General features: G+C 37.4%; 1 protein-coding gene across 5 annotated transcripts in view; it reads left to right on the top strand.

Moving 5' to 3' along the window:
- CTNNA3 (catenin alpha 3) overlaps positions 1–13,022 on the top strand; it is a 1,202,853-nt gene that overhangs the window by 270,654 nt on the left and 919,177 nt on the right. For all 5 annotated transcript variants that reach the window (XR_014796805.1, XM_084904252.1, XM_084904255.1 and 2 more), the window contains one exon: positions 12,358–12,621. Coding sequence is in view for 4 of the 5 variants with exons in the window: in XM_084904252.1 (XP_084760378.1) it covers positions 12,358–12,621 (264 nt within the window). In the remaining variant the exon portion in view is untranslated. The remainder of the gene's footprint in view (positions 1–12,357; positions 12,622–13,022) is intronic.

The following is a 13,022-nucleotide window of genomic DNA, read 5'->3' on the forward strand; positions in this document are numbered from 1 at the left end:
ATCACATACATGCATTGAAAATCACTTAAAACAACTTGGCTATGTTCAAAAACTCGATACATGGGTTCCTCACGAAATTAAAGAATCACAGTTAACGCAACGCATTAGCAGCTGCGATTTGCTAAAGAAACGTAATGAAAATGATCCATTTTTAAAACGACTGATAACTGGCGAAAAATGGGTTGTTTACAACAATATCAAGCGGAAAAGATCGTGGAGCAGGCCAGGTGAACCAACTCAAACAACATCAAAAGCTGAGATTCATCAAAAGAAGGTTTTGTTATCAGTTTGGTGGGATTACAAAGGAATTGTCTACTTTGAACTCTTACCACCCAACCGAACGATCAATTCTGATGTCTACATTGAACAACTAATGAAATTAAACAATGCAGTTGAAGAAAAGCGGCCCGAATTGACAAATCGAAAAGGTGTTGTATTCCATCATGACAATGCAAGGCCACACACATCTTTGGTCACTCGGCAAAAATTAATGGAGCTTGGTTGGGATGTTTTGCCACATCCACCATATAGTCCTGACCTTGCACCATCTGATTACTTTTTGTTTCGATCTTTACAAAACTCCTTGAATGGTAAAAATTTCAATAATGATGATGATGTCAAATCGTACCTGATTCAGTTTTTTGCTAATAAAAACCAGAAGTTTTTTGAACGTGGGATTATGATGCTGCCTGAAAGATGGCAAAAGGTCATTGATCAAAATGGGCAATACATTACAGAATAAAGTTATTTAGTTCCATGAAAAAATTGTCTTTGATTTTCTTTAAAAAATCCGCACTTACTTAGTTGCCGACCCAATAAATACAATGAACCCACCACTGTTTATTAATCTTGTCTGTCTTTGGACACATGTCCTTTTCCTCTTTCAACAATTAGCAACCATATCACTTTTCCTAGCTCCTAATGGGATTCCTTGTGAAAGGATGACTGGAAACATATTAAGCAGGATGAACCACTACATGGATTGAAGGGGTTATTAATTAAGAAGTTGCATGAACATACTTTTTGCTTTCTGAGATGCACCAGAATGAGAAAGGGTGATGTATTTCTCTGAGTCACAGAAGCTTAAAAAATGAAGAAATTTTAAGGATAATGATATTTCTTTTTTTTTATTAGTTGTTAAAATCCAATGTAACACACATAGGTGTTAATTAATGTACACTTTAGATAAAAAGTTTTCTGATTTATGGATATTTGAATTTTGTTAGATTGAGTGATGAAATATACACACAAATGGGAGGGAAGCATGAAGAACAGCAACTGGATCTTGCTGAAGTAGCTCATTATTTTTCTCTTGTTCTGTTTATTCCTTTTACTTTAGTCGGATGGTAGATGACTTCAGACAGAGTGTCTTTAAAAAAAAATATCGATGATTCTCTCTCATCGACGTTTCCAGCTCTCTATTCCTCTCCCTTCCTCTCTGTGGAAAATCAATTAAAAATATATATATCATTGATTTTTTACAGAGAGGAAGGGAGAGGAATAGAGAGCTAGAAACGTTGATGAGAGAGAAACATTGACCTCCTGCACACCCCCTACCAGGGGGATATGCCTGCAACCAATGTACATGCCCTTGACCAGAATCGAACCTGGGACCTTTCAGTCCGCAGACCGATGCTGTAAACAATGAGCCAAACCGGTTTCGGCCAGAGTGTATTTTTTTTTTTTTTAGATATAAATTCAATGTACAATAGATAATAGACTGATGTAATACATATTGTATTTGCTTCAGATGGGTAGAAAGTGAACATAGTGCATTTCTAAATTTATGTATACATTTTCTTGACTGGCAGGCTAGTGTGCATTAGAATTAAGTAATAATGTTTTCCTAGGAGGTTTCTTTGGAGTTATTAATACTCACTTTGGTGTATTTCACTTACCCAAAGATATACATCAATAGCCCAGAATTCATACCTTGGAGATATTATTATTATATTGATATATAATAATAATATCTTAATATTATTATTATTATATATCAATAGTTTCTCAGTTTTCTATTTGAATTTGAAGAATTCTTTTTATTTTATTGAGTTTGTGCTTTTAATATGAGACGAGAAGTGGGAAATAAAGGAAGGAGAGCAGTAAAGGCCTTGCTGAGCTATTCCACTTGGGAAGGGATACAGCTGCATTTACAATAATGTTTTGATTGTAAAATCTTGCAGTTCTTTCAATCTTTATTTTTTTCCTCTCAAAACTTTTTATCTGTACCGTCTCCTCTGGTTTCATCCTGTTATATCCGTCAGCTCAGTGAACGCTAAGTACTCCACTTCCTAATTGATGCTGGAGAAAAACATTTCAATTAGCAGGTGTTTGCGCTATTTTGTGTTCCGATAGAACATGAAGCTGCCCAGTGGCCAGCGAAGCTGTTGGTAGGCAGCATGTTGGCAGAGGAAAGAGTGGTGATGGAAGCCGACCAAGGATGCAGTCCAAGTAGCAAAGTGTCCATGGGGCTTTTCTGCTGTCCATCCCCTTAGTCTTAAGAAAACAAAACCGCTCGTTGTCAGCTGCCTTCCTTCTACCAGAGTGGTTCTGTCAGCTCCAGAAACTCACTAAGACACCTGGAAGGGAGACCCGATCCTCGGCATGTTGTTCTGCTTTCCCTGTTCTGCTCTGGCAGGGATATAGCTTAGTGAGGACCTTTTCTCTGATTCTCTGACGTGAGGGTTTGATCAAGGGCGCATGGACTCAGTTTCTGTGAAGATCCTTTAGCTTTGCCTTGTCTGATGGCCAGGCTGGGGGAGCTTTCTTTTCTTACTTTTGTTTTACAAACATTTAGATGCTCTGCTTTCCCCTTTTAAATAAAAGCCCTTAAAGTGGGTGGAAGATACTTGCAGATGAACTGCTTACCTGTACTCATCCTTCCTTTAAAATAACGGGGACTGTGGTGCCAGGGCAGGTCCACTGCTCACTTATGCCAGTGTTCTTTATGAGAAGTCATGAACTGTGCATATTTGCTTGGCTTTACTAACATTTTTGTTGGTTTTATTTTATGTAAATTTTTTTATTGAGGTAGAAGATACATTCAAAAACATGCGCAGCTTTGTAAGTGCACACTCAATGATTTTTTTCCAAGCTAAATACACCCACGTACCTAACCAAAAGCAAGAATCAGAAAATTACCAGGATCCAAAATATCTCTTATGCCCCTTTGTGGTCCCTAATCACCCCTCAAGAGTAACCTCTGTTATGATTTTTAAAGCCGTAGGTTAGTTTTGCTTGAGTCAGAATTTTATACAGATAGAATCAAACCATACAGACACTCTGTGTCTGTCCGGTGTTTTTCCTTTCATAGTTCATGTGGTTGCATGTAGCCGCATTTTGTTCATTCTCATTACCTTGGAGTTATTGCAAAGAGTGCTTCTATGAACATTTTTGCATGTGTCTGTTAATGACCATGTGGACACACTTCCACACGTGTGGACCCTTACCTAGGAGTGGGAGAGCTGGCTTGTGTGGTATATACTAGTAAAACTTCAGTTTCAATAGATAATATCAGTTTTCCAAAATAGTTGTTTTAATGGCTTCGCTAACATTTAATGTAAAGAGAGGTGTAGTTTAATTTTACTCTTTAGCTTTCTATGGCATTGTCAGGCACAACTTTGCCCAAAGTCTCTAAGTTACATATATTTTCCAAAAATTTGATTTCCTAGATTAATTATATCCACATGTTTTACTTATTCCAAGCTTAAATATCCATTACTTCTTATTCATTTGTCTAATTGTTTTTTTTTTTTAGAATAAAATGTAATAAGCTTTTAATATATGCCATATAATATCAGATAGTGGAATTAAGATAAGTAAACTATAGTGCTTACATCTAAGAGAATTATCGTGAAGTGAGGCAGTATGAACAAATATATTTTTCATTTATTCCATTCAAATCTAAAATTCTACTTTCTCAATCTGCTATTTCTAGATTTAGTAAAAAAAAAAAAAAAAGCTCATTAACAACTTGTCAAATTTATTCCTGATTTTAAGATTTTTTAATTATAGTGTGTCCTCCAATATAAATTTCCCTTTTTCAAGATGAACAGATCCCATATTTTTAACTCCCTGATAAATCATTCTGTCTTTCCAAATTGGTTAAAAATAAAAACAAAAACTTTAATTCTCTTTCTTAAAGTATGTTGTCCATAATTATCCAAAATAATTCAGGTCTTAAGCTCTAGGGTTTGCACGTGCATTTTTGCTTGCTTGTTGTTTTTTTGAGAGTTTAGTATTTTTTATATTCTTTTTGGTGATTTACAATGTAAATTTGGCCTTTGAGGCTAGAAAATTATCAGGCTCATATCCTCAAGAAATATTCATGCTGATTTTCAAAATCTTCTTAATGTGACATTCATCCTGGTTGAAAGCGCTGTAACTTTTACACTATGGGTTGATGATTCATAAACCACTACTCATAGCTCTGACTTTCCCAGTTCTAGGTCCATGTATAGTTTATTTTCCTTTGAATATTATTCTGGCCTTTTACATTTGGCAGATGACAAAATGTATTTCACCTTTCTATTCCCTAAACATTATTTATTCTGTATTCCCCGTCTTGATGAATGCACCACTATGTACACAGTTGCTGAAACAATTTTCTAGATGCTTCTAAATATTCTCTTCTCAAATCTAAATATCAGTTTTACAATTTTCATCTCCAAAATATGTCTGGATTCATTCTACTGCAGTCTGGCAATAGTGTTCAGCATCCAGGCACTCATTTTTGTGTGGATTATTCTCTGATCTCCATGACTGCAATTTCATTCTCTTTATTATTTTTTTCTTTTTTAAATTAAATAGATTGAGGAGACATTGGTCATCATGACCATATAGGTTTCAGGTGGGTTTCTGTGTTACAAGATCTGTGTATTGCACCTTGTGCCCATCACCCAAAGTGAAATCTTACATCATCACATAGTAGGGCCTCCTTTTCCTCCCCTCTTCCCTCTGGCAACCACCACACTGCTGTTCGCCTTCAGTTTTATACCCATGTATGAGAAAAATCATATGGCTCTTGTCCTTTTCCATCTGACTTATTTACCTTAGCGTAATATTCTCAAGGTCCACCCATGTTGTTGCAAGTGGCAGTATTTCATCTTTCCTTATAGCTGAGTAGTATTTCACTGTGTGTATGCACCACATCTTCATTGAGTAGATGAAAAAGAATGAAATTTATCCAGTACTCAGGTAAGTTTCATTCTCTTTTATCTACTCAAATGTCATTGCTAGAGTAACCATTGAAAACACACATCTGAGCTTATTGCTCTCACAATTCTTTAGCAAGACACATGAGAAATCTCTTTACCTTTCTAGCTGGATTCATCTCCTTTATTACTTAAGTCTCCTGTACAGGTATACCTTGTTTGATTGTGAGTCACTCTTGTGCTTCACAGCTATTGTATTTTTTATTTTTTATTTATTTTTTTACAAACTGAAGGTTTGTGGCAACCCTGCTTTAAGCAAGTCTATTAGCACCATTTTTCAAAATGTTTGCTCACTTTGTGTCTCTGTCACTTTTTTTAATGTTTATTTTTAAAAGTATTACATAGGTCCTCCTGCCCCCCCCCCCCCCCCCCATTAACGTATTCTAGGCCTCTCCCATCCTTTTCCCCACCCCCTAATCCAGGCTCTCCCCACCCCGTTGTCTGTGTCCACAGGCTATACATATATGCATACAAGTTCATTAATTGATCTGTTTCCACCCACTCTCCCCTGCCTTCCCTCTGAGTTTCAACAGTCTGTTCATTCTCCTATGATTCTGGGTCTATTTTTTATCATCAGTTTATTTGGTTCATTAGATTCCACATATGAATGAGATCATGTGATACTTATTTTTCTCTGTCTTATTTTACTCACCATAATGCTCTCCAGGATCATTCATTCTCTGCCACTTTTTAATAATTCTCACAATATTTCAAATGTTTTCATCATTATTATATTTCTTATAGAGATTTGTGGTCAGTTATCTTTGATGTTATATTGCAATGGTTTGGGGACATCACAAATACCACCCATACAAGCTGGTGAACTTAATAAGTGTTGTGCTTCACCTTTATCTTGCTTTCTCTCCTTGGGCCTCTCTATGCCCTGACACACAACAACAGTGAAATTAGGCCCATTAATAACTGCAGTGGTTTATAAACGTTCAAAGTGACAGAAAGAGTTACACATCTCTCACTTTAAACCGAAAGCTAGAAATGATTAAATTCAGTGAGGAAGGCATGTTGAAAGCTGAGATTATACCAAAAACTAGGCCTCTTGCACCAAACAGCCAAAATGTTAATGTCAAGGAGGCGTTCTTGAAGGAAATGTAAAGGTGCTACTCCACTGAGCACACCAATGATAAGAATGCGAAACAGCCTTATTGTTGATAGGGGGAAAGTTTTTGTGGACTGGATAAGAGATCAAACCATCCACAACCTTTCCTTAAGCCAAAGCCTAACCATAGCCAGGCCCTAACTCTCTTCAGTTCTATGAAGGATGAGAGAAGTAAAGAAGCTGCAGAAGGAAAGTTTGAAGCTAGTAGAGGTGGCTTCATGAAGTTTAAGTAAAGAAGCCGTCACCAATAACAAGGTGAAGCAGCAAGTGCTGATGTAGAAACTGCAGCAAGTTGTCCAGAGGATCTAGGTGAGGTAATTAGTGAAGGTGGCTACACTAACAACAAATTGTCAATGTACATAAAACAGCCTTACATTGGAATTGCTATAGAGTAGAAGGTAATGCTTCAAAGCCTTGAAGGAGAGGCTGACTCTCTTGTGAGGGGCTAATGCAGCTGATGACTTTAAGTTGAAGCCTAGGGTCATTTACTATTTCAAAATCCTAGGGCCCGAAGAAATCGGCTAAATCTGCTCTACCTGTGTTCTATAAACGGAACAAAAGTTCCTGCATAACAACACATGTTTACCATAGGGTTTCCAGGATATTTTATGCTCATTGTTGAGATCTGTTTAGGGGAAAAGATTCAAAATATTATTGCTCAGTGATAACACACTTAGTCACCCAAGAGTTCTGATGGAGATGTACGAGATTTCATGTGGCTTTCATGCCTGCTAACACAACGTTCATTCTACAGCCCATGGATCAGGGAGTAATTTTTACTTTCATGTCTTATTATTTAAGACAAACATATTGGAAGTCTCTAACTGCCATAACAGTGCTTCCTCTGATGGATCTGAGTAAAGTAAATTGAAAATTTTCTGAAAAGGATTCACCATTCTAGATGCCATTAAGAATATTTGCTATTAATGGGAAGAAGCTAAAGTATCAAGAACTTGGTTTGGAAGAAATTGATTCCAAACCTCCTGGATAACTGTGATGCGTTAAAGGCTTCAGTTGAGGAAGTAACTGTAGTTACTGCAGTGGTGGACATAGCAAGAGAACCAGACTGAAAAGTGGAGCCTGAAGATGTGATTGAACTGCCGAAATCTCATGATAGAACTTTAACGGATGAGGAGTTAGTTACTCTTATGGATGAGCAAATAAAGTGATTTCTTGAGATGGAATCTACTTCTGGTGAAGATGCTGTGAAGATGACAAAGGATTTAGAATATTACATAAACTTATTTGATGAAGCTGTACAGACTGTGAGAAGATTAACTCCAATTTTGAGAGAGTTTTATTTACTGTGGGTATAATGCTGTCAAATAGCACCACATGAAATAATTCATGAAAGGTAGTGTCAATTGTTATCTTAAGAAATTGCCAGGATACCTCAACTTCAGCAACCACACCATCCTAATAAGTTAGCAGCCGGCAACATTAAGGCAAAACCCTCTACCAGCAAAAAGATGATCACTCAGTGAAGCCTCAGATGATGGTTAGTATATTTTAGCAACAAAGTGTTTTTTTTTTGTTTTTTTTTTTTCCAACTAAGGCATGTACATTGTTTTATTAGACACTAGAAGCCTGGTGCACAAATTCGTGCGTGGGTGGGATCCCTTTAACTGGCCGGCAAACCGGCTGGGGTGAGAGACCATGGGAGGTTGGCTGAGGCTCCTGCATTGAGCGTCTAGCCCTTGGTGGCCAGTGTGCATCATAGCTACCAGCCGGTCATCAGGTTGTCTGGCCATAACAGTTGCTTAGGCTTAGATAGATAGAAAGATGATACTATTGCATACTTAATAAACTACAGTATTGAAAACAAAACTTTTATGTGCACCAGGAAACCAGAAAATTCCTTTGACTTAATGCATTTTGATACTCACTTTATTGCTTTGTCCTGGAACCCAACTGTGGTATCTCCCAGGTATGCCTGAACTTGCTGTGGTGCCACCCGCTGTGGTCTGCATGCTCTTTGCTCTCATGCCCCAGGTCTTCACACATGCTGTTTTCTTTGCTTGTTTTTGGCCCTCTTTCTTTACAGGGAAGACTCCTGCTTATAGTTTAAGATGCACCTCCTCTGATACATTTTCTTTAATTTCCTCAAGCTGAGGGACTTTCATCTATTTAAACTCCCTTATACATTTGTTTCCCCTTCGGATCTATAAGCTCTTTATCTTTGCATTCCTAACATGTAGTGAACTGTCTGATGTGCAGTGGGAGCCAAACAATATTTGTTGAATGAAGAGTTGAATTAATTAATTGATCCCTTAGAGCCCTCCATTTTTAAAAAGTATTTTTTGATCTTTAAAAGCCCCTAAATATATTTTGTTCTCTTGCAAGTGTTAAAACTCATTTGTTAATCTTCTGTCCACTTGCACAGACTTGTAAGGTCTTCTTCTTTAATCCCATCTGTGCTTCTTCATCAGCTAGAAGCCTCTTCACTTAGAAATCTCATGTGAGATTTTATTTTCTGGAGCATTAAAAAAAGTTATTAAATGAGTATAAGACCCTGAGGAGCTGAATTCTTTATACTTCTCCATCCAAAGAAATCCCTAATTAACCCTACCATTTAATTCCCATTTTGACCTGGTTTAAAATTTTAGCATACGTAGATATATGAAGCTTTGAACTCATGGTATTACCAGTTAAAATTAATAAAACAAACATCACCACAGCCTTTTATTTATAAGGCTGGCATTCATTAATCCCCCTTTTGTTGATGTGCCTACTTATTACATTAAATGTATTCTTTGGGATGTGCCTTAGGAGAAGTGATCTTGCCTTCTGTATCTTCCTTACTTTAAACTCTATAACCTGCCTTTCTTGCCCCCACCAACTGCCATAGTATATGATTTTTGTTGCCTTCATTTAAACTGTCCTTATTGCAGTTACTTTTTTGGATATCAGTGCTCACTAAAGATCCTATAATTGCCTTCGGCAGAGATAATTAAGCTTAGGATCAAAAGCCAAAAATATATTTGATTTTTTAAAATTTCAAAGTCCCTGCAGCAATAAAGTCACCATAATTTACTGTTAGATATACATAGCCACCATCAGAGTGAAAGAAATAATATTTTTAACTTTAGCTTTCTTTGTAATATGTTCACAGACTTTCTTCTTTCAGAAATTACCTAAATGTTGACCATGCCATTCTAGATAAAAAAGTATTTGTTATGTGTCTGTCTCTTTAGAGGGAATTATGTCATACATTTTGATTATACTGTAATGTGCAGAGAATTTTCTTCAGCTCTTTCTGAATACTTGCACTTTTTATTGTTATTCCTCTGAGGAGTTGTGCATCCTTTCAAAACTATAATTTACTTGTCCTTTCAAAACATTAAATATTTTTCACTGAGATAAATGTAGGTAGTGATATAAAAATATAGAGAATATGAAAATCACTAAGACCATCACAGGACAAAGGTAGTATTCCTTGGTAAGTTTGTGGAATAAAATAATTCTGTACTCTCTCCATAAGTCTATTCTTTTCCAAGTATATTTGTTTGCTTTTTTTTTTTAATTCTTACCTAAGGATATTTTTCCATTGATTTTTAGAGAGAGTGTAAGAGAGAGGAGAAGACAGAGAGAAATATCGATGTGAGAGAAACACATAGATTGCACGCACCCTGCACGCACCCTGATTAGGGCCCAGGTTGGGGAGGAGCCTGCAACTGAGGTACTTGCCCTTGACTAGAATCAAACCTGGGACCATTCAATCCACAGGCTGACATTCTATTCACTGAACCAAGCCAGCTAGGCCTATATTTGTTTTCTGATATTCTATTTAACTTTATGTTGGCAAAATATCATTTTCCCCATATTTATAGATGGAAAAGCAGACATTGCAAATAGAGGAATCACCCAGCGCAAAGTGCTAATGACAGAGCTAAAACTAGAACTCAGACCAGAAACATAAGGGGAAATCATAACAAGCCAAGAACAGCACAGAGTGTCTTTTCTTGGGTAATTAGTATGAACAATGGGTTGACAGCTACTTCTTACTGTCCTCCCCACATCTTGTAAATCAGTTGATACCTCGCAAAGCCTGCATCAAGTAGCAGACAGCTTTTATTTTCAGAAAAGAAGGAACTAAAAATACAGCAGCACAGCCATTTATTAACTACAGGCAACATTATTCCTTGGTAACAGAGTCTTGTGGAAAAAAAACAAAAACATGTGATTTGAGATTTAGGTTTAGAGTTTAGTTCTTTTTACCAGCCTCTGAGTCTTCTTACTCTAAATACCTATTTAGTTAAACTAGTGCTTAATCACCCCAGGCTTACTGCTTCAAAGGTATTGTGATGATCCATAAGATGCTACATCTAGAAACACTTTATAAGCTGTCATTATACAAATACGAGTCTGCGTCCGTGCATAGCAAATAAGGGAATTCCTTCCTGTGCAGGATAGATAGAGCGTAGTTATTGGAATCATGGTTCAGCCGTCTCACTGACTTCCGTTACGATATAAGAAATGCCACCATCTAGCTCTGTCACTGGCTTAGGAACTTAGACGCTCTAAACCTCCATTTTCTCATTTTTAAAATGGGGAAAATATTTATCATGAATTTTTCATGCATAAGCAATAGGTAAGGTCCCTTGCGTTAGTTTTCTTTAAAATAAGCTTTCTCTTTATATTAATATTTTTAGATTTCCAGAAAAGTTGCAAATTTGGTAAAGGGAGTTCCCATCTCTGTATCCCCTGGTTCCCTGCATTGTTGATAACTCTGATTTGCCACAAGGAACAAACACACAGTGACAAATTACTATTGACTCAGGTTTGTGTGGGCTTCGCCCGTGTATCCGTGAATAGCTTATTTCTTTTCCAGGATCCAATCCAGGGTCCACATTGCATTTGATTGTCATGTCTCCCCAGCCTCCTCTGGTCTGTGAGAGTTTACTATTTGGTGCCCTTTCTTGTGAACTTAATGGTCTTGAGGAATACTGCCCAGGCCTCGTGCAGGATGTTCCCCAATCTGGTTTTCTTTACTGTTTTTCTTCTGATTAGACTGGCATTGTGGGATTTTAAAGAGAATACTAGAGAGGAGAAGTCACAGCATGTCTAGGGGAGCATGATATCCCTGTGACATCGCCAATGAGGTTAACCTTTGTCACTTAGTTAAGGTGGTGCTTGGCAGGGGTTCTCATGGTATCCGAGTTGCTTTTGGCCAGCCATCACTTATACAGGACTTCTCTTCCCTCCCTCCCCACTGCTTGGGGTGCTTTTCGTTTATATTCACTGCAACTGTCATCATAATGGAAATATTTTCTTGACCACCAAGCTAAAGCAGCTTTCTCTTCTCAAAGCAGTCTCTATGATGCTTCACTTTTGTCTTTCCTGGATGCATGCATCATTTCCTGAAATAGACGGGTGCATTTGATTACCTACTCTAGTGTGTATCAGTAGGATCCCTCCACTCAAACAAGAACATAAGCTTCAGGACAATAGGGTCCTTGTAGGATTGCTCACATCTGTATGCTTGGTATCTAGCACAAGGGAAAGCATATGTTAAATGTTCAATATTTGTTGAATAAGTGTCAAAGAAAAGTAGAGGATTGATTTATTAGTATGTAAAAGAGCTGAAAAGAGAATGGTCGGAGGTTCAATTTAGCAACTTGGCTGAATTGTTTAGTTTTAATGAAAAGATTAAATGCAATCATCACCATCTATGGAAATAGGTAATCAGTGTCCTTATAATTCAAGCTCTCTTATAATACACTTATTATAAGACTGAGAACGCCAGAGTATTTTTCTGATTTGTAAGGATATGACTGATCCGCTCGGTATTACACATCTGCATCACTGTGACCCTTATTTGCTCATAGGCTCAGCTTTCCTCCTGTAGAGTTTTAACAGACTCTGAAGGAGGGTAAAACTAATCGGTGGCCTGGATTTTAACTTATAGATGACCTCTTAGTGTCTAATATCTTTTTAATGTATATTGACAGAAAAATGGAGCTTCTTTGTATAACTCTTCTTCTCCCATAACTCATTATATGGCACCTCTCTTTTCATTTTCATCCTCAGGACTTAAAGTCTCCAAATCAAAGGGATGAGATCGCCGGCGCCCGGGCCTCATTGAAGGAGAACTCCCCGCTCTTGCATTCAATTTGTTCAGCTTGTCTGGAACATTCTGATGTTGCTTCCCTCAAAGCCAGCAAGGACACAGTTTGTGAGGAAATTCAGAATGCGCTCAATGTGATATCCAATGCTTCCCAAGGCATCCAGAACGAGCTGGCCCCTCTGGAACCTCAGGCAGCCACCCTGGGGAGTGCCCTTGATGAGCTGGAGGTAAGTCAAGAGAAAGGTGAAGTGTGATTTGATGTCCCAGTTATGAAAATAAACAGAAGTGTGTTTTAAATCCATGTGCTGGAGTGTAGAGCATGAGTAAATAAAGACCCAGAATCCAATCGGACTCGATCATCCTCTTGTATCTTCCAATGAATTGATTAGCAGGAAAATATCTCATCAGTAGACCTCTGAGTCCTTTGCATCTCTGCCAGGGGAGTCATGGATTTAAATTGGGGATTGTTAATTAGATTATAATCATGATTTTATTTTCTATAAATCTACTTATGAAATGTAGGATTTATTCATTTCACAAATACCTATTATTACTAGTGTACTTTGTGCTGGGGATATAATAGGTGACAATCTACATTCTGAAAGGGGAATATAAGCAAAAAAACAAA

This window comes from Pipistrellus hanaki (assembly GCF_964339955.1).
Source record: "Pipistrellus hanaki genome assembly, chromosome: 14".
In the NCBI taxonomy this organism is placed as follows: Eukaryota; Metazoa; Chordata; class Mammalia; order Chiroptera; family Vespertilionidae; genus Pipistrellus; species Pipistrellus hanaki.